Source organism: Rhineura floridana, chromosome 18 (assembly GCF_030035675.1).
Source record: "Rhineura floridana isolate rRhiFlo1 chromosome 18, rRhiFlo1.hap2, whole genome shotgun sequence".
Taxonomy (NCBI): Eukaryota; Metazoa; Chordata; class Lepidosauria; order Squamata; family Rhineuridae; genus Rhineura; species Rhineura floridana.
Window position 1 is genome coordinate 5,563,919 of NC_084497.1, and position 25,083 is coordinate 5,589,001.

At 47.8% G+C, this 25,083-nt stretch overlaps 2 protein-coding genes across 2 annotated transcripts in view; one reads left to right on the forward strand and one right to left on the reverse strand.

The window, feature by feature from the left end:
• ABHD8 (abhydrolase domain containing 8) lies at window positions 1-24,535 on the forward strand. Its single transcript, XM_061601895.1, has 5 exons — window positions 1-299; window positions 17,430-18,147; window positions 20,288-20,458; window positions 21,897-22,113; window positions 23,235-24,535. Exons 2-5 carry the CDS (start codon window positions 17,438-17,440, stop codon window positions 23,388-23,390), a joined length of 1,254 nt encoding a protein of 417 aa, XP_061457879.1. The 5' UTR covers window positions 1-299; window positions 17,430-17,437; the 3' UTR covers window positions 23,391-24,535.
• Window positions 1-25,083, reverse strand: part of ANKLE1 (ankyrin repeat and LEM domain containing 1) — a 52,345-nt gene that overhangs the window by 2,646 nt on the left and 24,616 nt on the right. Inside the window, exon 10 of the transcript XR_009759556.1 lies at window positions 189-283. The gene's annotated coding sequence lies outside the window, so the exon portion shown is untranslated. The remainder of the gene's footprint in view (window positions 1-188; window positions 284-25,083) is intronic.

A 25,083-nucleotide genomic window follows, 5' to 3' on the forward strand; every position in this document is an offset into this window, starting at 1 on the left:
CAAAGGATAAGTCTTTCTTCCTCCCCCCCAATCCCCTCAGTCTGAATCTATCTTGCAGAGGTGAATTCTGAAGGCAGGCAGGCAGGTGCAAAATCCCTACAGCAACCAGCAAAGGAAGAAGCAGACCGTCTTAGCAGTTGCAGAAAAGGAGTGTGTGTGTGTATGTGTGTGTGTGCAAAGCAACAAACCTTGGCATGCAGTTTCCAGAAAGGCGCACATTGAGGCTGGCTTTCTCCTCCTCCTCCACCAACAATCTTTTGCCATCTTGACTTGCTGACGGTCCCTGGTGGATAAATGAGGTGAGAGTATCTGTTATAACATCAGTGATCTGAGGGTTGCTTTTTTTCTAGAGGAGTCAGGAAGGAAAGAGGGAGATTGGGGGGGGGGGCTGGGAAGGGGGAGGGAGTTGTGCAGCAAGGAAAGAGGATTTAAAATAATAATGATAATGATAATGGCGAGGACCTGCATAGCCAAAAGATCAGCCAGGATTTGCAAAGCTTTAAAGAGGATTGCAGAGGAGGGGGGAGGGGAGCAAGGGAAAGACTCTTTTTAAGCATATAGCAACGCCTTGCAGTGTTGACTGGACGCCAGTTGGCCTGGGGAGAATTGCTCTCTTTTTTGTATATGTGTGTGCGTGTGTGTGTGGAGGGTTCTTGCTGAAAAAATAAAAACCAAGTGCGTTGCATTTGCCATGGCAGTCAGCCGTTGCTGAATCTTGCACAGGGAGCCATGAAGGGAGGAAGGAGGGGTTAATCCCCTTCCTCCTCCTCCAACATGCATGCATTTGAAACAGCAGACCTGCAAGGAAGGTCGTGGAGCGGTGCCAGCCTGCCCTGTATGGACGCTGGCCTGGGGTGTGCGCGTGGTTTTGCATAGGGACCCAAAAGAGGAGTTCACACGTGCAACTAAAGGAGAAGGGGAAATGGCCCTCGACAGCAGCGTAACGGCCACTTCGGAAGCGCAGGGTCCCTGCGTATTCGTCACAGCCACGCCCCTCCCCTTTTCTTTACCGCTGGGTTGAGAATGAGATCCTTGTGAATGCCTTCTCCCGCAACGACAGACGTCCCTGGGAGCCAAGAAGCATGAAAGGAGATAGCGTTGGCTGCTGGGAAGAGTCTCTCAGTGGCTGACTCGCTGCTGATTGGCTTCACTCTGATTGGCTCCAATCAGCAGGAAAGGGCAAGGAAGCATGTGAGAGGACTCTTCTCAGTGGCTAACACACTCCCTTGTCATGCTGATGCTGGAGACATTGGGACCCTGCTCCCATAAAAAGGAAGGGTCTGAGACCCCCGGAGACTACACCTCTGGCTCTTGCAGACCAGATGCCTCAGGCACGGGGAGCTGTCTAACCTTTGAGGCAGACCCTTGGCCCATCCTGCTCAGGATGGCCCTCTCTGACTGGCAGCCGCTCTCCGGGGCTTTCCAGGCAGGGGCCAATTCCCAGCCCCGCCTGGAGATGCTTGCCCAGGAATTGAACCCGAGGCTTTCCGTATCCAAAAGCATCTGATTGGCTGCTGTTGAAGCACAATGCTGGACTGATCATAAAAGCCCTGCAGCAGCTGTGTCAGTCCAGTAGCCCATCGAGGCCAGCCTCCTGTTCTCACAGTGGCCAACCAGATGCCCATTATGGGAAGCCCCCAGCAGGACCGGAGCGCTACAGCAAGTCTCCCCACTTGCAATCCCCATAAACTGGCCTTCAGACTCATCCTGCCTCTGACAGCGGAGGGTGAACCTAGCCACTGTGGCTAGTAGCCTCCTTCTCCTCCATTAACTTGTCTGATCCTCTTTTAATGCCACCCCACATTTTGTGGCCATCGCTGCTTTCTTGGAGTGCACATTCCAGACTTTTTTGAGGTTCTGTCCTAAATCCTCCCAACATTCAGCTTCCTTGGATGTCCACATGTTCTAGTGTTTAGGTTGTTGTTATGTGCCTTCAAGTCGATCACTACTTATGGTGACCCTATGAATCAGCGACCTCCAAGAGCATCTGTGGTGAACCGCCCTGTTCAGATCTTGTAAGTTCAGGTTTGTGGCTTCCTTTATGGAATCAACCCATCTCTTGTTTGGCCTTCCTCTTTTTCTACTCCCTTCTGTTTTTCCCAGCACTATTGTCTTTTCTAGAGAATCCTGTCTTCTCATTATGTGTCCAAAGTATAACTTCAGTTTCATCGTTTTCACTTCTGGTGTTAGTTCAGGTTTAATTTGTTCTAACACCCAATTATTTGTCTTTTTCGCTGTCCATGGTATGCGCAAACCGCTCCTCCAGCACCACATTCCAAATGAGTTGATTTTTCTCTTAACCGCTTTTTTCACTGTCCAGCCTTCACATCCATAGAGATCGGGAATAGCATGGTTAGTGTTTAGGTAGCAATGTACTTTTGGAGAGCTATGTTCCAGCTGGAATTTGACAGGCACTTGGATTTTATCTGATTGCCCCTGCAATTTATTTATTTAATTTATATCCTGCCCTTCCTCCCAGTAGGAGCCCAGGGAAAAAATTAGAAACTGGAACGGAAACCCTAGTGCTGGAGTGTTGTTGGTTTTTAAAAATTATTTTATTGGCTCTTACTGATCGCTTGTGAGTTTTCACTTTTGTTGCGGACTCTCTCCCGTTAGTCCTACTCAGAGTAGCCCTACTGGAATGGATGAACATGACAGAACTGATGATACACTAAGAAAAAAAGAATTAGTTTTGAAGGTCGTTGATTGCTTTTATGAGTTTTTAACTGTTTGTAGAAGTTTGAATAGTACTGTTTTAGCATTGACACATTTATTTTTATTTATTTATTGTTTAATTTGTATCCCGCCCTTCCTCCCAGCAGGAGCCCAGGGCGGCAAACAAAGCGCTAAAAACACTTTAAAACACTTTAAAACACCATAAAAACAGATCTTAAAATACATAAAATGCATAAATAAATAAATTTGCTGCCCTGGGTGCCTTTGGTGGAAGGATGAGAGAATTTCAATAAATAATTTCAATAAATAATAATGATAAACCTGGGTCCAGTAATTTCAGTGGATCTGCTCTGAGTAGAACCCGAGGTGGATACAACTCTGTGGTTTTATTCATTTGTAAGATTTCTTACCCGGCCTTCAGGTTGGGTTGAAAATGGAAATGGACTGCCTTCAAGTCGATTCCGACTTATGGCGACCCTATGAATAGGGTTTTCATGGTAAGCGGTATTCAGAGGAGGTTCACCATTGCCTTCCTCTGAGGCTGAGAGGCAGTGACTGGCCCAAGGTCACCCAGTGAGCTTCATGGCCGTGACGGGCCCAAGGTCACCCAGTGAGCTTCATGGCCGTGTGGGGATTTGAACCCTGGTCTCCCAGGTCGCAGTCCAACACCTTAACCACTATACAACAATATAATTATAAAGTTATAAAAACAAGTAGAACAGTTATATAAAAAAAGGAAGCAATGAAAAGAGTTCCAGCCAAACCAGAATGGTATAGATTTAACAAAAGAGGAGGGTCCCTCAAAATACCTTTACTGTCAAGTGTCAGGGTTTGTGGGGAAGGGGGTATAATCTCCGGGGCAGAGCACTTGCCTTGCATGCAGGAGGTCTCCGGTTCAACCCTTGGCAGCGTCTCCAGGTAGGCCTGTGAATATCCCGTCTGAAAACCCTTGAGAGCTGCTGCTGGTGGTCACTATAGACAATCCTGAGCTAGATAAACCCATAGTCTGACTCAGTACAAGGCCGCTTCCCGTGTTCTTAGTTAAACCAGCCCTTTGTTTAGAACCATGAGGACTAGAATCTTAGGAAAGGGCTGTAGCCGAGTGGTAAAGCACCCGCTTTGCATGCCGAATGCCCCAGGTCCAATCCTCTGTGGCACCTCCAGGTAGGGCTGGGAATATTCCCATCTGAAACTCTGGAGAGCCGCTGCCGGTCAGTGTGGACAACACTGAGCTAGATAGACCAATGGTCTGACTTGGGATATAAGGCAGCTTCCAGGAGAGCCATTGTGGCGCAGTGGTTAGAGTGTTGGGCTACGACCTGGGAGACCAGGGTTCGAATCCGCACCACAGCCACGAAGCCCCCTGGTTGACCTTGGGCCAGTCACTGCCTCCCAGCCTCAGAGGAAGGCAGTGGTAAACCACCTCGGAATACCATGAAAATCCTCTTCGTAGGGTCGCCACAAGTCGGGATCGACTTGAAGGCGGGCCATTTCCTTGAGTTCCTGTTCCTAATTGTACACTGCCTGGTAAGGAAACCTTCTGTAAAGGAAGGCTATACATCCGTTAAATAAATAAATAGCTGGCTTCAAAACGTGCGAAGGGAGCTCTGCTGTGTTTGGGGACCCTCCTGCTTATTCTGCTGAGTGGGGCCCTGGACGCATGCCCGGAAGTCCTGCTCTGACGGCGCCACCGAATGGGCAGACAGCTGTTCACTGTCCCCCCCATCTTTTTCCTTTTTCCACGCACGCAAAGACATAGACACTCCAGTTTATGGAACGTAAGAGGTGGCAGGGCACAGCAACGTACGGGCATGCTCCCAGCGAAATATCTATTGCTGTGGAGATGGGCGGGCGTGTGCATAATTGGCACGGTTTTAAACAAAGGAGAAAAACTCTCGAACCTCTGATCATTTGTTTAGCGTACGTTTTTGACGTAGCACGGTGGCAGAATTGGGGCTGGGGGTGGGTGGGAGTATCCTTACTAGGGGAAGCTGGCAAGAGGCATTTTATTTATTCATTTAAAACAACCCCACCTTTCAGTTAACAAGAAGAAACGGAGCATTAAAACGGAGGCGAGGAGAGTAAATCAGACAAAGTCATGGAGGAGAAGGAGGGTGCCCCATGGCTATGTGCCATCATGCTACGTTTTCCCTCCTCTGTTGGAGGAAGGATGCTCCTAAACGCCGGTTTGTGTTTGGGTCCTGCTTGCAGGCTTCCCCACTGAGGCATCAGGTTGGCCACTGTGAGGCCAGGAGGCTGGACTCATGGGCCCCCTTTGGCCTGGTCCAGTTGCCGAAGGCCTCTTCTGACATTCTTAAATTAAAAGCCGTTAAAAGCTCAGCTGACAGTGTCTTTGCTGCCTGCATCAAGGTCCTTCAGGGATGGGGCCAGTTTAATCTCTCTGGGGAGTCCCATAACTGGGGTGTTGCTACACCCCACTGTCTTGCATTTCCGCCAACTGAGGCTTGGTTTGGCGGTGGGACGTGTAACGGATCCTCAGAAGAAGACTGAAATCTATGGGCCGATCTGTAAGGGATGAGGCCTTTCAGGTATCTTGGCCCCTGAAGACCTTTAGAGATAGGATCCATCGCCTTGAATTGGGCCTGGAAACAAATTAGATGGATGTAATAAGCCCTGGAAAACCCAGAGCAGAAGAGTCTGGATTGCTGTGTGTTGTGGCTGGCTCTTCAAGGGCGGCCCCACACGGAGCACGCTGTAGTAGTCCAGCCAGGAGGTGACTGAGGCATGTATCAGTGTGGCTGGATCTGCCTTCTCCAGGAGCAGCTGGCATACCAACCTCTGCTGGACAAAAGCACTTCTGGCGTTCCTGAACCTCTAGGGACAATGCCAACATCCAAGGGGTAAACCTGATCCTTCAGAGGGAGCACAGACTGTACTCGGAAAAAACCAAAATAAAAGGCAGGAAGGGTCAGACTAAGGAGCAGCAGAAATAAGGGCCTTCTTGTGGAGACGCCGTTTGCCAGCTGTTCACCTTGAAGACTAATACTGTATTGGAGTCTCGTTGTTCAGAAGCTGTCTATTTCTGAATACCAGTTGATGTGCTGGAGGTCGAACAACAGGAGAGGAGGCTCCACTGTTTAGTCGCTGTTTTGGCTGTCCACCGTCAGAAACAGCATGCTGGGCTAAGACGGGCCCTCAATCTAATCCAGCAAGATTCCGATGAGGGCTAGAAAGGGGGTGTTTGTGCGCGTATGCTGGCAGCAAACCACGCCGCTCTCTTGATATGACTTGGGGTGCTGGAGGAGACTTTTGGGACATGCTCTTGGCGTTTTGCTGTGTTTCCAAGGCTCCCGTCGTTTCTCAAGGTGGAAAATATAAGCCGTCTCCAACCCACCCGCCAAACAGGCCCATCGTGGGAGCCAGTCATTGGTGCTGTTCTTGTTTTCCCTTGCCATAACAACCACCTCCCTCCTCTCCAAGGTGAAGTTCAGTTATATAAATTCCAAGCACGCTTTGCTTGAATTAGGTCAACTCACGCTGTCTCCCCTTCCTCCCCTCGTGTTTGCACTAACCAGGGATTCAAGTTATGAGGGGCGGACTCTGTGGTTGCCCTGAATTTGAATGAAAACCTCTCGGGAGCCAAACTTGGCCCTCGGAAAGGGGAGAGGCAAGTTTCCTTTTCCAGGGAGATTAAACCGTTGGCCTTCTAAAGGGCTTTTAATTCTTCCCTTTTAAAAAAATTAAATCTGTATTGGAATATTTATTTTTTAAATAATGTTTTAAAAAACGTTTTAAAGACTGCTTTTCACATTTTTAAAAAAGATGTGTGTTTTTAAGATGTCTTTAAATATTTTGTGGTGGTGTTTTTAATCACTCATTGTTTGCCACCCTGGGCTCCGTTCTGGGAGAAAGGGCAGGACAGAAAATAAATAAAAGGATTGGGCAGTTTTGCAAGCAGGAAACCGGAAAGGATTTGAAGGGCAACGCATGAAGTTGTGTTCATCGCTAGGCCTACTCAGAGCAGACCCACTGAAGCTGTTAGGATGTGGCTAACTTGCGTGTATTAATTTCAGTGGTTCTACTCTGAGTTGGATACAAGCCTTGCAGCACATTTCTCAGATCTGCAGCTGACATCCCTTTCATTGCACAATTTATACATGGAGAATTTCATCCTCTCCTCAAGGTGACTGGACAGGGGTGGCACAATTAAGTGCTGTTTGTGCATGCCCACGTTTGCAGCATTTGGGAAACCGGTGCTAGGAGCGATTGGACTTTGTAGCCGGCTGAAATTTACAGCTTATCAAACTTATTTATGAATTTGTTAAAATCTGGCTGTTCAGCCAAAGAAAAGCTGCAAGAGTAGTTTACAAAGCACTGAAAAGAGGAGGAGGAGGTGACGATGACAGCTCCTGCCCTCAGGCTTGCAATATAAAAAGGCACGACACACAAGGAAAACAGATTCAGGAGGAAGGAGGAAGTAAGCAAACTCAGGTTAAAATTCATCGTTTTGCCAAAGATTGCTCTCAGTATAAAGCAGTTTCCTACATTTGTCTTACCTGAAAGATCGTCTTACCCCTTATATACCCAGTCGGTCACTGCGCTCTACAGGTGAGGGCCTCCTGCAGATACCATCTTATCAGGAGGTCCATTCTGCACAACATAGGAAGCGGGCCTTTAGTGTGGTGGCACCGACCCTTTGGAATTCCCTCCCCTGAAATATGGGACAGGCACCATCTCTGTCATATTTTCAGCGTCTACTGAAGACCTTTTTCTCTTTCAACAAGCCTTTTAAGTAGAGACCTTATCCCAGTCTGCATCTGGGTTGGAATTGCTTTTTGGTGGATGTTTTTAAAGCGGTTCCTTTTTTAAAAGACGCTTTTGGAGATATTTTAACGTTTTTAAAGATGTTTTGGTTTTAATGTTTTCAAAGACGCTTTGTTTTTAATATATTTTAAGGTCTTTTTAAAGATGTTTTAAGAGTGTTTGCCGCCCTGGGCTCCTTTCTGGGAGGAAATTTAATAAATAAATAAATATTCCTAGACAAACAGATAGATAGGAGGAGGACCGGAAGGGTTATGTATTCATAATGTATTCCTGAAGGGGAGGGAGAAGCTTCGCATTTCTATCTCAGCCTTTCTCTGAGCTTGGATTCCAGTTTCCATCAGAACGTTCTGGAACTTGCACGGAACCACAGAACGGTGGAAGCAGGTGGGCGTCACAGGTGTCCAATGTATTGTCCAAGGATGAGGGGTGTTTTAAAGGAGAGAGGGAGCGATAGAGGTTTTCCTGTTCGGCTTCCAACAAAGGCTCTTTGCCTTGGCATTTGTTTCTTTGCCTCAAAGCCATGTGCGTTATTTGGGCACTGCCAGGGCATCTCGCATAGAAGAAATGGGGTCCCTTCTCGTCTCCCCAGCACAGATATAGTTGGGTTCCCAGATGACTCCAGAATGCAGCTCGTAGATGGCTCCATCCCACACCTATGGCTGACAACTGAGCTCGGAAGGTATTCTTAATTGGCCACCTAGAGCCCTGAGAAATGGGCATAGGCTCCTACCCCTATAAAACCCCAATAGATGATGATGATGATGATGATGATGATGATGATGATGATAATAATAATAATAATAATAATAATAATAATAATAATAATAATAATAATAATAATAATAATAATAATAATCTGCTCCCCTTGAGCGTAACAGTCTCATGAAATCCAGGATGGTGGAGAAATTCAATCCAGTTTGCATCTAAAGCCGAATTTGTCAAATTTGCACTTTCAGGAACAATCAAACCAAAATTTGCACTCCTTCGAATTCTGTGGTGTGGTTCGCCGACCAAACTGTGTTTATAAAAATGCATATATTAGGAAAAAGTGTGCAGAAGCATGAATAAATTTGTGAAGATAACATACAAAAACGAATTGTGTTAGGGAAAGCGTGTGTGCTGTATACATGGGCCAAAACTGCACACAAAAATCTGCTTTAATCAGGAGAAATTCGCAATAAAATGCCCAAGAGTTTCCACAAGGATTTAAAATAAATAAATGGCAAATTGCTGCAGAAATGACGAGAACTGAATTTAAAATTGGAAAAATGGGAAACGGAGAGATCTGAAATTGACAGATCCTTCCATCCGTACATTAACCAGCCTCCACATTTATCTGCTCTTTCCATAATTTGAACAGCAACCACATCTTTGAAGGGCCCCACGGAGGTGGGAGAAGCCCAAGAAATTACCCTATAGCTAAGAGAGGCACCTGAATGTTCCACAGGACTGAACCTCACCATGCAGATGCCTAGGGACTCATTTCTCCAGCCCCCTTCCCAGTGACATTGAGCAGAAGTTCTCCTGTAAACCGTTCTGTCTTTCGTACGGACAAACTTCCGTTCCTAAGTTCCTAAGACCTCTCCAAACTGAGTGAATGGGCGGAAAAATGGCAAATGCAATTCAATATAAACAAGTGTAAAATTATGCATATTGGAGCAAAAAATCTGAATTTCACATATACGCTCATGGGGTCTGAACTGGCGGTGACCGACCAGGAGAGAGACCTCGGGGTTGTAGTGGACAGCACAATGAAAATGTCGACCCAGTGTGCGGCAGCTGTGAAAAAGGCAAATTCCATGCTAGCGATAATTAGGAAAGGTATTGAAAATAAAACAGCCGATATCATAATGCCGTTGTATAAATCTATGGTGTGGCCACATTTGGAATACTGTGTACAGTTCTGGTCGCCTCATCTCAAAAAGGATATTATAGAGTTGGAAAAGGTTCAGAAGAGGGCAACCAGAATGATCAAGGGGATGGAGCGACTCCCTTACGAGGAAAGGTTGCAGCATTTGGGGCTTTTTAGTTTAGAGAAAAGGCGGGTCAGAGGAGACATGATAGAAGTGTATAAAATTATGCATGGCCTTGAGAAAGTGGATAGAGAAAAGTTCTTCTCCCTCTCTCATAATACTAGAACTCGTGGCCATTCAAAGAAGCTGAATGTTGGAAGATTCAGGACAGACAAAAGGAAGTACTTCTTTACTCAGCGCATAGTTAAACTATGGAATTTGCTCCCACAAGATGCAGTAATGGCCACCAGCTTGGACGGCTTTAAAAGAAGATTAGACAAATTCATGGAGGACAGGGCTATCAATGGCTACTAGCCGTGATGGCTGTGCTGTGCCACCCTAGTCAGAGGCAGCATGCTTCTGAAAACCAGTTGCCGGAAGCCTCAGGAGGGGAGAGCGTTCTTGCACTCGGGTCCTGCTTGCGGGCTTCCCCCAGGCACCTGGTTGGCCACTGTGAGAACAGGATGCTGGACTAGATGGGCCACTGGCCTGATCCAGCAGGCTCTTCTTATGTTCTTATGTTCTTATTGCCAATAATGATTAGATGTCAATTGCAAATGCAACATTAGGCAAGCCAGGTTTTCAGCTGTGCCCAAGGCAAAACAAGAGATGGATTGATTCCATAAAAGGAGCCACAGACCTGAACTTACAAGATCTGAACAGGGTGGTCCATGACAGCTGCTCTTGGAGGTCGCTAAGTCATAGGGTCACCATAAGTCGCAGTCGACTTGGAGGCACATAACAACAACGCACTAGAACAATTCAAATAAACGCGCGGAATTAGATCACTCTCCCGGGCATCAGAAAATTTCCCCATACACACTGAAAGACCTGTGATGCAGACCAATTTCCCCCCAGTGCAAATTACCCTAATTTGCATAGGAAAACCTTCCGGGGGGGACCCCAAATTCAGTTTTTTTCTGGAAAACCCACACCACTGCTTCTTCCAGAGATCAGAAGCATTCAACTCCCACAGCTTGGAATATTTTTGCTCTGGCAAAAACCCACAAAGAAAACCAGCCGTTCCTTTATTTTTTCGCTCTCCCTCCCCTCCGTCCCCGGAACCTGCATGCATGCCAGCGGTGGCATCTGCTGTTACTGCTGTGATTCTTAATTAGGGGGCTCTTGCGATAAGCGGAAGCAGGAACGGTTCCTGCGGGCTGGAAGCTGCAATTTCGCTGTCCGCCTTCTGTATGTTTCACTGGAGCCCACCCATCCTAGGGGAGGGGGGGGGGAACACACAAGAGTAGGCAGCTTATATAACATCGTTTGTTCCTGACTCAACAGCCAGAAGTGGCATTATGCAACCAGCCCTTACTTCTTTGAATCAGATGGTACCCAACTCCACCCTGGTCATCATGGTTACCAGCATCTCTCTCTCTCTCTCCTTGTTTTCTTTTAACAGAGGTCCCCTGCATTCTTTGTTTTAATTTTATTTTCTGCCCTGTAAAAGAAGGAGCCCTTGATACAGAAGGGGCCGCAACTGGCAGCCATTTTGCAAGCTCCCTGACACTCCGGTCGCTTCCCTAAGCGGCTCGTGGATTTGGGGGCTCAGTTCAAGCCGGATGCCTGTTTGGTATTCTCACGGATTGAAAGTTAATCTAGCGTGGTTGTTAGTGCTCTCCAGTTTGGTAGCTTTAACGCCCTTTTAAGACTGAGAGCCACATTACACTGGTGGAAAGCTGTTGGGGGCCACATAGGGCCAGACCCTTAACATCACACACTTAACATACACACAGACCCCAATACAAAGAGCTGTTTCCCATGGACAGAAGCATATATTTAATTCTTAGTAACTCCATGCAAATAGGGTCGCCATAAGTTGTAATCGACTTGAAGACACATAACAACTCCACGCAAATTTCACCGTCCATGTTTTCCATAGACGTCTTTGTTATAAAGTTTGTATTTTTTAAAAAACAACCCTCTGCAACACCCTTATTTATGCTGACTGTGCAAAGGTAAAAAACAACTGAGTGATGTCAGCAGAACAATGCAAATAAAGTCAGTGCACAGCTGAACTGTAAGCCCTGCCTGCCTTACAGCTCTTCAAAGCCTCAAGCTTCACAATGCAATTGCACCTCAAAAACTGCATGCATGCAGTTGCAATATGCATGGACAACTTTTTGCATATTTGCAAGAAACACAAGCAGGCTGGTACTTCCCCTCTGGTGTCTGAGTGGCCCTGTTTTGGAGCTAATTGTGTCGGCACAGGGCCACTGAGTTCAATATTAGAGAGAGCAATAATAATATACAGTGGAGACCTGGCGGATGCTAAGGGAATGGAAAGAACGACATCTGCCAAGCCCACATTGCCCAGATCGCTGGGCATCAGTTCTAAATGCTGTCTTTCCATATCGGAATATGGGCTTAGCTGATTCTTTCTGACCTGATTCTAACCCCAGGCAACAGCCTCCACTGCGGTACGCAGCAAACACATCAAACAGAATTATAACAGGCTCTTTTGCTAGAGGCACCCCAGCAAGGTGGAAAACAAGTTCACAGCAAAGCCTGGCTTCTTCTCCTCCAATTGACGCCTCTGGGTAATTTTTATAGGAAAAAAACCTGTGCTATCAGCCTTTCCTTCAACAGTTCCCCATTAAATATTTTCATTGCCTTTCTTACCTTGAGCTCAGAGCTGCATATATTTTATCATCAAAACAACCCTGCAAGGGATTTTTTAAATCCTCGCAACAACCTTGCAAGGTAGGCTAGGCTGGAATGCAACAACTGACGCACCCAGTGATCTTTAGGGCTGAGTGAGGATTTCAACCCAAGTCTGTTAACCCGACAGCGGTTCACAAAAACCGTCTATAATAAATCAGTTACTTTTCAAAGCATCGCAAGACGTACCACCACCACGTTTTTGGGTTAGGTATGAATTTAACAGGCCACAACTCCTTGGAACAGAGATCCAGAAAGTCTGCCCTGCACCTTGGGATGAGGGAGAAATTTGATTCAGTTCTCATTTAAAGGCAAATCTATCAAACCCACACTTTCCGAAACAATATGAGAGCCGTACGTAGTACAGCCATCCTGCAAAATTCACACTTCTCTGAATTTTGTGATGCAGCCCTACAAACCAAGCAACGTGTGCAAAAATCCATACACCAAAGTCTCCATAAAAGCGAACAGATGACAGTAACATTAAAAACTTGCATTGTTAGGAGAAACTGCTTGCAGAAACGTGTTTTATCGGGAGAAATGTGTGCTCAAATGCAGACGAATTTTCACGAGGATTGGAAAAGACCAACCAACCGCAAATGGCTGCGAAGAGAACTGACTTTCAGAGTGGAAAAGCGAGGGAATCAAAACTGACAGGTCATTCCATCCTTACCTGCAGCTGTCGGTGGCAGAAGAGACCCTATCAGGAAGACAGTTGGCAACCTTTATTAATTAATTTATTTATTTTGCAAATTGGCTGGCTTTTCTAATGCATTAAGGTTAAGTTTTGCCCCCCCCCCCCCTGCTTTGCTTTCCTTTTCCTGGGTCTAATAATGTAAACTCGAATTACTTAATCAAATAAGGTCTCTGGGACATTTGGCCTTCCCCTCTAACCTTTCGACGGGGCTGCTGGGACCTGCTGTCACTCAGTGGTTTGGTGAGCATCCCAATCCTTACTTGGTTTATGCATACGACAACCCCCCCCCCCAAAAAAAATTCCGTGTAAGGGAGGGCCAGTGAGGGGCATGGCCTGGGAAAGTTCCAAGGGCCACATTTGACCCCGGGGCCTGAGGTTCCTCATCAATCAGAAGAAGGCTAGGACTGGGGAGGGCAGCTATGAGAGAACTAGAAAAGGTCCTCAAGTGCAAAGATGTATCACTGAACACTAAAGTCAGGATCATTCAGACCATGGTATTCCCAATCTCTATGTATGGATGTGAAAGTTGGACAGTGAAAAAAGCAGATAAAAGAAAAATCAACTCATTTGAAATGTGGTGTTGGAGGAGAGCTTTGCGGATACCATGGACTGTGAAAAAGACCAGTAATTGGGTGTTAGAACAAATTAAACCAGAACTATCACTAGAAGCTAAAATGATGAAACTGAGGTTATCGTACTTTTGGACACATCATGAGAAGACATGATTCATTAGAAAAGGCAATAATGCTGGGAAAAACAGAAGGGAGTAGAAAAAGAGGAAGGCCAAACAAGAGATGGATTGATTCCATAAAGGAAGCCACAGACCTGAACTTACAAGATCTGAACAGGGTGGTTCATGACAGATGCTGTTGGAGGTCACTGATTCATACGGTCGCCATAAGTTGTAATCGACTTGAAGGCACATAACACACACATATATCCAGCAGTAGATTTGTTGCTACCTTCTTTAAAAAAGACTGTGGACAAAATATCCCTCAGCTACAGAGCTGGGCAAGGTGGTAACACACATTTCCTTCTTCCAGGCCCATCAAGTTGCTAACCATTGTACTGTTGAGGTTGCATGGCTTTGGAGCGGCTTATAGAAAAGCAGAATAAGCTGGTAAAGGTTTTTTTTTAGTACTGGACTGTACCACTTAAATTGTCATGTGTGGGATTTGGGGGGGGATGGAGAGAGAGAGGTGTCCATTTTGAAATTTATAATAACATTCTCCCTGCATTTAGAAAGCTAGCATGTCAAGGAGAAAGCTAAGCCAGACCCTCCTCCCTGATGCTTATTTTCTACGTGCATGGATGTGTGTGTGTATGTGTGTGCATGTGTGTGCATGGATGTGTGTGTGTGTATTCCATCCGGCAAACACACCCTCCATACAAAGACCCACCGCAGCCTGAAATGGTGCGCTATAGGAAACCCTTTAAGCAGACGATTCTGCAGTTTGATTGTTGCAAACTGCCAAACCTGTGCTTCAGCCCGGGGAGGTATGCTCTGCAAGGCTGTCGCTGAGGCAGGACAGGAGATACTGCCCTGTTCTTTCCTCCTTGCTCAAGTGATTCACAGGAGCCAGATTTCACTCAAAAGGCCTGGCTGATCTGCACCTCCCGGCTGAAGAGCCCCCATCAGCTTCAATCATTTACTGTCGTCGTTTTCTGAATAACGAATGTGCAGTCAAGAGATTTGAGGGATCGTCACCCACTCCCTGTCCTTTGCTTGTATCTGGGCTTCCAAGTTGTAAAAAAGGTGGCTCTCTGTGCTGTTTTGTTTCTTGCAGGGCTCTGACTGGCATTACTGACTTGCACCCGGTGTTATTCAGGAATTCTAAGAAACAAATTTTAAAAATCAGTGCAAGCTTTGACAGGTTCAGTCTGCCATCTTGATTCAAAAATGGCACCCGACGGTATCCAAACTTAGGTGAAAATTTGCTCCTTGTTTTTAGGAACCATTGTGCAAAGTTTTGGTTAGGGTATCTTGAAGAGGTCCCAATCCATAGACGGCAGATACACAACTTTCCAAAGTGTGAAGCAAGTTAGAAGTGCGTATGCAACACAATGTTGCAGTGGAAGGGCTGCTGCTTACAATTCTCTCCTCCCCCCACTTCAGTTTTCCATCCTTATTGGGTTGCCTTTTGTGGGTCCCCACCCTTATGGTTCCCTCCACTCCCCCTCTTAAAGTGCGAGCCATTTTGTCTACAGAATAAACAGCACTCACAGCCTGAATATTGGAAACAGGGAATTGTAACAGCACCACCAGCAGGGCACTTTCCAAAGCATCAGCACAAACACAGCTGCCTCCTTGCCATCTAGAATCTCCCACACACTGCATCTCTCTGTAACCTATAGTTTCACCATACAGCTATGCTGGCTGGGGGCTGATGGGAGTTGTAGTCCAAAACCTTTGGACGGCGCCAGACTGGCGACGGCAGAACTGCATCAACCTTATCAGATGCTGGGCCGACGACTTGATTGGGCCTTGAGGCGCTTTTCGCTGACGGGGCTTTCCAAACCATGGTGGAAAAAGCTTTTCACGTGGCGAGGTTCAGCGCTTTGGTTACTGGAGGCACTCCAGGGCAAAAAAAGAGCATCTCAGCGGATTTGATTAAATTGAAATTTCATTAGGCCCAGCTGCTCAAATAAGGGTGAAGTTGTTGAATGGCATGGCTTTAAAACCAGATTTGGCAGAAAAGATAAGCGTCTGGCTCCATCGCTTGTTCCCTTGCGTACTCCCCAGCATTTCACAGAGGAAAATAAGCACTTCATTTTTTTGTACTTAAAACTGGGGACAGGGGAGAAATTCAGTTCAGGTCTCTTTTTAAGGCAAACCTACCAAATTCACAGCACGGAAAACCGAAACGCCGCTATCTTTCAAAATCCACACTTCTCCAAATGTTGCGACACAGGTCTCAAAAGAAGGGCTACAGAGAGGCCTATGTGGGGGGTGGGGTTAGATGTGGAAATCTGGCAAACTGGATTGAAGGCTGGCAAATGCAAAAGTGAAATTGACAGATTCGTGCATCCTGACATTGACAGGTTTGTCCATCCCAAAATTGACAGATTTGTCCTCTGCCATCACCGCCCCACTTTAATCTCAGGCCCAACATCACCACTGGAGATTTCTGCCCCTTCACTTCTAAATAATATCTTTGTAATGTTAATCTTTAATATTTTCATGGTTTACAAGGGAATCTCCTACTGTGGTTTGCTTGTTTTTATTATGTACAAGATATTTTACATTATTTTACTTCTGTCTAGTTTTTACTTGTTGTTGTACATTCTGTATAGACTGGTCTTTGACCGTAGCAATCAGTCAGTCAGTCAGTCCATTGGTCCATGTAGCCCAGTAGTGTCTACTCTGACTGGAAGCAGCTCTCCAGGTTTTCAGGCAGAGTTCTCTGTCCCAGCCATACCTGGAGATGGAGGGGATAGGACTGAGGACCTTTTGCGCGCAAAGCAGGTGTTCTACTACTTAACTGTGGCCCCTCCCCTAAAAATAAACTTAAGATTCTAGCCGTCATGGTCCTGAATAAAAGCTGATTTAAATAGGAACATGAGAAGCTACCATGTCCTGAGTTGGTCCATCTAGCTCAGTATTGACTGCACTGACCGGCAGCAGCTGTCCAGGGTTTCAGGCAGGCGTCTCTTTACCAGATCCACCTGGAGATGCCATTGGGGACTGAACCAAGGACCTTTTGCATTCAAAACAGGGGCTCATCCAGTGAGCTACAGGGTAAGGCGAAAAAACAAACCCAAGCTCATAAAATAGTTTGATGACCCGTGAGCTTCTAAGCCTTGCAGAATTTCGAAGTGTTAGTTGAGAGAAAGGAAGAGACTGTGAGGAGTGAGGAAAGGGAGAAATGGAGAAAACTTTTTGCTGGGGCCCCTAACAACTTATAGGAAACATTCCTGGAGGGTTTGGGTAGGGATGTAGTGCATGAGATTAAAAAACAACTCTACGTTGTGATGCATGAGATTAAAAAATCTCTACACACCCACACAGACATTTCCCGGCTGGGGTGGAGATACACTGCAACATTTTGTTGAAGAGACCTGTCCGATATTCTTACACAGCAGGAGGGCGAAGAGGGAGGCACCCCAAATGCACCGCAGACAAAGAGAGGGAGGCCCTCAAAGTGCCGAGCTGGAAATCAGCCGGAAATGAAAGTAGTAAATGTTTATTGCAGCCTGACGCTTTTTGGCCATCACAAAACCCATTGTCAAGGGTGCTATTTCCACACCAGAGATGGCCCCCTTCTGTGTAAGTGCTGCTGCTTGTGACACATTGCAGAATGTTTTTTCTTTTCATGCTTATGTTGGGTTTCCCCTCCCCCCTGCTGTGGCCTGTCCTACGAAGCTGGGAGACCCTGTTTTAATCTTGCCTGTACCCCCAAATCTCAGGCAAGTCACCGCCTTTCCATCTGCAGTACTGGAATGGGGCAGATAATTACACTGGCCTACCTCACAGGATTGTTGGAAGGACTCACTTTTCTCCTTGGAATGGGAGACGAGCCGCTTTCTGTTCTGGGGAGATTCATCTGCTGTCGGGTGGCCCCCAACTAACAGCTTCCACTTTCCTTTCCTTGCAGGGATCACAATGCTGACCAGCATCACCGACGGGCTCCTGTGTTGCCTGATGGGCAAAACGGCCAATGCAGTGGGTCCCCTGGAGAACGTGGAGTCCAGCGGCGGCTTTAGCTTCGTAGAGGTGAAGCCGGGGCGGGTCCTGCGGGTGAAACACATCGCTCCTGCCCACCCGCCGGGGGCTGAGGACGCGCCCCAGAAGGCAGGCATCGTGCGCTGCAAACGCCGGATCACCGTCTACCGCAACGGGCAGATGGTCATCGAGAACCTGGGCGATGCCATGCGTGCAGACATCTTCCATTGCCAGAACAGCACTGAGCCCAATGGCACCATGGAGCTGGAGGTCTCGGATGCCAACGCCACCCCGACCCTCTCAGCCAACCCATCTGCCAGCAACGCCGCCAAACGCCGCCGGCGTAAGCCAAAGAAGGTGGTCAACATTGACTGTACCAAGTTCATCACAAGCTGCAAGGGGACCCATAGCGACGTGGTCCTGTTTTTCATTCACGGGGTGGGGGGCTCTTTGGACATCTGGAAGGAGCAACTGGACTTCTTCGCCAAGTTGGGCTACGAGGTGGTGGCCTCGGACCTCGCTGGCCATGGCTCCAGCTCGGCCCCACAGATCGCTGCTGCCTACACTTTCTATGCCTTGGCCGAAGACATGCGCACCGTGTTCAAGCGCTATGCTAAGAAGAGGAACATCCTCATTGGACACTCATATGGGTAAGAGCAGAGGACATAGGAGAGGACAAACTCTCCTGCTCCGTGTTCTGATGGTTGATTCTCTGTTTTGCTCTGCCCTGACTTCCGTTTTTCTTGAATTCTGATCTCTGCGGGGGAATTTCTAGAGCTAATTCCAGGATTTATTTGTGTATCGATTTATTAAATTTATATCCCACCTTTTCTCCCAAAGGAGCCCAGGATGGCACACAGGTGTTTTTGACAGCAATTTCCCCTAATGTACTGCATTTTTGTATGTTGTTTTCACCAATACATGAATTTTTATGCACAGTAAGAGCAATTTTTTTTATGCCCTCTTTGGAGACCTGCAACACAAAATTCAGGGAAGGGCACATTTTGAAGGACAGCTGTGTTTTGGCTTGCATGCTGTGTGAATTTGGCAGGTTTGCATTAAAATGAGACCTGAACTGAACTGAACCACACAATCAATACAATTAAAACATATAAAAATAGGTCCCAGTACAGATGAAGACTGGGGAAGATCAATACTTTAAAGGCTCATTAGAAGAGCAAGGTCTTCAGTATTTTTACTTATATATTTATTAGATTTATATCTCACCCTTCCTCCCAGTAGGAGCCCAGGGCACAGTAGGTATCAAAAAGACAACAGATGGCACCTGCCTAATATTGAAGGGGAGTGAATTCCAAAGGGTCGGTGCCACCACCGTAAAGGCTCAGTCCCTATATTGTGCAAAATGGACCTCCTAATAAGATGGTACCTGCTGGAGGCCCTCACCTGCAGAGCCCAGTGATCTGTTGGGTACATAGGGGGCAAGATGATCTTACAGAATTGGAGAGGACAGCTGACTGCCGCACATTTCTGCTCTTTCAATTCGTCTGCATCTTCTTTCCTGCTGTTCCTTTCCTACATGCATAGCGATAAAAGCTTCTGCAAAAATGTAATATTGAGGTGATGGTTATGTAGGATTGCATCAGGTTTCTTTTTTTTCCCATGGGGATGTTTGTTTGTTCCTGATTTCAACTGTATCGTGGCTTCCCCTGAAGAATCTTGGGAACTGCCGTTTGCTCAGGGTGCAGAGTCATTCCTGGGAGACCCCTATTCCCCTGGACAGACCTACAATTCCCAGAGAGGCTTAACAAGCGGCCCTTCTCCCCAAGCAACTGATAGGGCATTCTGGCCCAACATCAGAGAGGCACCAGACTAGGGAACGTTGTAGTGGACAGCACGATGAAAATGTCGACCCAGTGTGTGGCAGCTGTGAAAAAGGCAAATTCCACGCTAGGGATAATTAGGAAAGGTACTGAAAATAAAACAGCCGATATCATAATGCCATTGTATAAATCTATGGTGCGGCCGCATTTGGAATACTGTGTACAGTTCTGGTCGCCTCATCTCAAAAAGGGTATTATAGAGTTGGAAAAGGTTCAGAAGAGGGCAACCAGAATGATCAAGGGGATGGAGCGACTCCCTTACGAGGAAAGGTTGCAGCATTTGGGGCTTTTTAGTTTAGAGAAAAGGCGGGTCAGAGGAGACATGATAGAAGTGTATAAAATTATGCATGACATTGAGAAAGTGGATCGAGAAAAGTTCTTCTCCCTCTCTCATAATACTAGAACTTGTGGCCATTCAAAAAAGCTGAATGTTGGAAGATTCAGGACAGACAAAAGGAAGTACTTCTTTACTCAGCGCATAGTTAAACTGTGGAATTTGCTCCCACAAGATGCAGTAATGGCCACCAGCTTGGATGGCTTTAAAAGAAGATTGGACCAATTCATGGAGGACAGGGCTATCAATGGCTACTAGCCGTGATGGCTGTGCTGTGCCACCCTAGTCAGAGGCAGCATGCTTCTCAAAACCAGTTGCCAGAAGCCTCAGGAGGGGAGAGTGTTCTTGCACTCGGGTCCTGCTTGCGGGCTTCCCCCAGGCACCTGGTTGGCCACTGTGGGAACAGGATGCTGGACTAGATGGGCCACTGGCCTGATCCAGCAGGCTCTTCTTATGTTCTTATGAACTCCTTTTAAAGTCGCCCAAGCTGGGGACCACCTCAGTATCTTGTGGCAGGGAGTCCCGTAGCTTAATCCTGCTTCTGCCGAACCTCTGTTCTTCTGCCACTCCCAGGCTGCCCTTCACACTCGCCTGCCTGCTTTTTCCCCCCCTCAGCGTCTCCTTCTGCACTTTCCTGGCCCATGAGTACCCGGATCTGGTACACAAGGTCATCATGATCAACGGCGGAGGGCCTACTGCTTTGGAACCTAGCCTCTGCTCCATCTTCAACATGCCCACGTGCGTCCTGCGCTGCCTCTCGCCGTGCCTTGCATGGAGCTTCCTTAAGTGAGTAGATGAGACGGGCCTGCCCCGGAGGAAGTCGGTATTGAGACGGAGGCCGAGTGCAGACCCTTCGAGGCCCTTTGTGAAGCGCACGCCCCCCCCCCAGAGAAAGAGCACTGCAGCTTGCGATGGAACCGGGCTTCTTCCCCCCATTTCACTTGCCCCCCTTTTATCTGCTAAGCGAGTACTAGAGCTTGTGCTTTCTATGCAAACAGTCCCAGGTTTGATTCCCCAACATCTCCGGGGAAGATTATTGCTGGAGAGCTGCTGATGGTCACTGTAGACAATTCTGAGCTTAGACGGGCCAGTAATCTAAGTCTATGAAAGGCCACCTCACGGATCCCTATTTAAATCAGGTGTTGACTCAGAAGCATGAGGACTGGAAGCTTGCATTATTTTTAAAGAAAGGGCCATGGTTCAGCGGCAGAGCACCTGCTTTGCGTGGTCCCAGTTCAACTGTTCTGCTGGGAGAGAGCCACGACTGAAACCCCAAAGAGCCACGACCAGTCAGTGTCAAGTAGCAGCGGGCAACATCTGTGCCCCCCCCCCCGGGTGTTGCCAGACTCGCAAGTCCCGCCAGCGTGGCAAAGGGTCAGGAATGTTTTCCTCTGGCAGCCTCCGGAGGCCACAAGTCTGGACACACAACGCTGGCATAAACGACCGTGAGGGAAACGGACCACTGGGTCCGACGCAGTCAAAGGCAGCCTCCCTTATTCCTCTGTCCTTGTGACGGGTGTAGCAAGTAGACACGAAGACCTCCCAACAGGATTGCTCCTGTTCTGGGTTCCAGCCAGCCGTTCTCTCCAAGCAGGAAATCCCCCTCTCCCTCCAACTATCACTCTACATTCCATGGGTCCTGAGCATGCTCACTCCTCGTTGGGCAGTTGTGGAGGCGGGGTGCCCACTTAGATTTTGTAATTGTTATTATTAATATACTTCCAGAACGCTCAAGGTTCCCACTGAGCATGCAGGTCCTTTCTGCTTGTTTCTTCGTGGCCCCATTTATAGCCCTGTTGACACTCACAGTCCACGTCCGTTCTTATAAGGGATGGTTATTATATGGCCTGTTTTTCTTTTCTTTTGGGGAGGCTCACCTCTGTTGTTTTTATTTTGTCATCGTCCACCATCCCAGTTTGGGAAAGGATTTGGATTGGCCTCATTGGATTTCCATCCCAGCTGGTCATTAGAGCAACTTGTACCTAAGAACTTGAACCTGGGCTCGCTTTATTTCCTTCTCCTTCCCAAAGCATTTTCCTTTTGTGTCATGTATTTTTATTTTTATTGTGAGCCTTTGCTTGGTTCTTTTCAAAAATGTCTCTCCTGTTCTGGCAGCCTTTCTGGGCTGAAGCGCATGATGATAAATTCTCTAAACAATAACTAAGTGAATATTCCTATCTTTCTTTCTGTGCTGAATTAACCTGGCCCATTCTGCTTCCCACAGGGCCGGCTTTGCTCGGCAAGGCTCCAAGGAGAAGCAGCTGTTGAGGGAAGGAAACGCATTCAATGTCTCATCCTTTGTCCTGAGAGCCATGATGAGTGGCCAGTACTGGCCAGAGGCAGATGAGGTCTACCACGCCGAGCTCACGGTGCCCGTGCTCCTAGTTCACGGAATGCACGACAAGTTTGTCCCTGTGGAGGAGGACCAGAGGATGGCCGAGGTATGGTTTGCAAACAGGGCCAGGTGTCCCTGCATCTGTCTGAAGTTTCATATAGTAGAATTCAGCAAAAATAGCAACTTCACCTCTGGCTGTTAAAAACGAATGTGCTTCAGTGCACTTCAGTGCGGTTCACTTACCGCTCGCAGGCCTAGAAGCAAGGAACCGTTGGAGGTTCGTTCATGGACGCATAGCTATGATAACCTGTGCCAACCTGGCACCCTCCAGATGTTTAGGACTACAGCTCTTACGAGCCCCGGGGCTTAATACTGCCAATGAGTCATCACTGCTGGCAACAAGTGTTTTGGGGTTTTTTTTTCCAGCCACATTTTTCCCGCAAAGGGGGACATCCAGATTAAATGGAGGTGGGGAGGATTTGGGCTTGCATTCTGATGACGCTGCAAAAGACTGGCACCCTGTGCTTGTGCACTGCCCTGGCAGCGACTTTTCAAGGTTTCAGGTGAATGCTTTTCTTTCACTCCTCTATACCTGGGGGTGCAGGGAGTTGAACCTGGGATCTTATGCATGCAGAGTAGAAGCTCTGCCACTGAGCTACGCTCTTCCCCTTCTCCTGCCCTTAACAATATGGGGAAATTGTAATCATCGAAAGGGATGGCTTTGCAGGGCTGGGAGAGGAGACCTTTAAGTCTCTTTGCCTTCGAACCCCCTTGTGCCCGTTCCATAGAATCATAGAATAGCAGAGTTGGAAGGGGCCTGTAAGGCCATCCAGTCCAACCCCCTGCTCAATGCAGGAATCCAAAACAAAGCATTCCCGACAGATGGCTGTCCAGCTGCCTCTTGAAGGCCCCCAGTGTCAGAGAGCCCACCACCTCTCTAGGTAATTGGTTCCATTGTCGTATGGCTCTAACAGTTAGGAAGTTTTTCCTGATGTTCAGTCAAAGACTGGCTTCCTGTCACTTGAGCCCATTATTCCGTGTCCTGCACTCTGGGAGGATCGAGAAGAGATCCTGGCCCTCCTCTGGGTGACAACCTTTGAAGTACATGAAGAGTGCTATCCTATCTCCCCTCAGTCTTCTCTTCTCCAGGCTAAACATGCCCAGTTCTTTCAGTCTCTCTTCATAGGGCTTTGTTTCCAGTCCCCTGATCATCCTTTCTGTCCACAGATCCTGGTTATTGCGTTCCTGAAGGTGATTGACGAAGGCAGTCACATGGTCATGATGGAGTGCCCAGAGACGGTCAACACCCTCTTGCACGAATTCCTGCTGTGGGAGCCTGAGGCAGCTCTGGCTACGGACGGGCCAGAAGCGGAGAAGAAATAACAATTTAAAAAATATTAAAATCTACTTTCTGAAATGAGAAGCCTGCTCGGCTGGCTGCGTCTGCAGAAGGAGGGGACCTTCTGGTCTGGAGCCTGCCTGTGATGGCTGAGGGCTTGGCTGTGGCGGAAGGCCGCCCTGCTTTGCGGGGGGTAAACTCTTTTATTCTCTGGAAAGAAAAAGGCTGGACCAAACCGGGGCTTGCACAAGTGCTTTCACGGCCGGAGTGAGGTGAACTCTCAAGACATGCAGGGCAGGAGGGGGGAGTTGTAGCATCCACATGTTTTTCTCACGCCCAGCCTCGGGTAGGCTGAAGAGAGGGCGGGCTGTCGCTGGAGACAAGAGTCCCGCAAACCACAGAGGTATGAGACTTGTGGAGATGGATGGAGAATATCCCGGCGGCTCAAGGTGCATCCTTTCCGTGACCTTTCCAAGATGGTGGCCTCGTCTCTGTTTTGAGGATCAACCTCACCAACTCAGGCACAGTTGGAACTGACCCAGCAGATTTGAGAGTGCGGTTTTAAGTCATTGATGACCTTGCTCCCCGAAAGTCCCTCTTGTTCCTCCTTCAACCGATTCTCCATATTGGCTGAGTCGGGAAGGAGAAGGTGGTGTTGGGAGCAGGAATGACATCCCGGTACGCATCCCCTGCTTGAAACAAGCCCTACCACTAGATTCTCACGCCTTGTCATGGGGAAACGTCCTCTCTTTGGGCAGATGGGCCCCTTGCAATGAGACAGAGGAGGTTTGGGTGGCCCCCCCCTAGTATTGATTTATTCATTCATCTCACACTTCTCGGAGACCGTTTTGTTAACATCAGCTCCAAATCCCTGGATCCTCTGGGCATCCTGTCTAGAGTCCTTGCTTCTGTTTTTCATAGCTTGTAAATATACTGTGAAAAATGGCACCGCCAAGTGTATTGCAGGGTAAAGACCTCACACCCCTCTCCTGATCTTTGGCACTTGGATCTTTGGCACTTAGATCGGGAGAGCAAAGTTAACGTAATCACGGAGATTGTTGCTGTCATTTTGATGGCGCCTATTTCCTCCGTCCCAGGCGATTGGAAAGAAAAATGGATGGGAATTGCACCCAGGCTAGGAATAGATTTCTGATTGAGGAACAGCTGCTTTCGTCGAATGATAAAATTTGAATCAGAGGAAGGGCTGTGGGGGGGGGGGAGAAAGAGGCGGCTTCTTGGAGTTAGGAATCTGCACAGAAAGGAATTGGCTCCTCCAGGCTCCTGCGAGGCTAACACATGCTCCCAAGAATCGGCTGCGTCGCTGCGACTGCTGTTGCGAAATCAAAAACCACATGGACCCAGTTGCACACTGTCGTCCCAAGAGCTGGCTGAAAGGTGTGGGGTTTCGCCCAGTGAAAGAACCCGCATGGAGAACGTTGGGAGGCGGTTTCCACCACTTCCCAAAGGTGCGGGGGAGTGTCGACAAATCGCACCGTTCTCGTTCCATATTGATGTACGACCTGTGACCGGGAACCTGCGGCCGTCCAGATGTTGCTGGACTCCCAACTCCCATCATCCCCAACCACGGCCATGCAGGGCTGCTGGGGGTTGGAGGCCAAACCCATCTGGATAGCTCCAGAGTGGGGACGGTTGCCCAAAAATCAAAATCTAAAGCTGCTCTCTCCAGATCTGCTGAACTTTAGAAGGGTATAAATCCAGATAGATCAGCACGTTAGG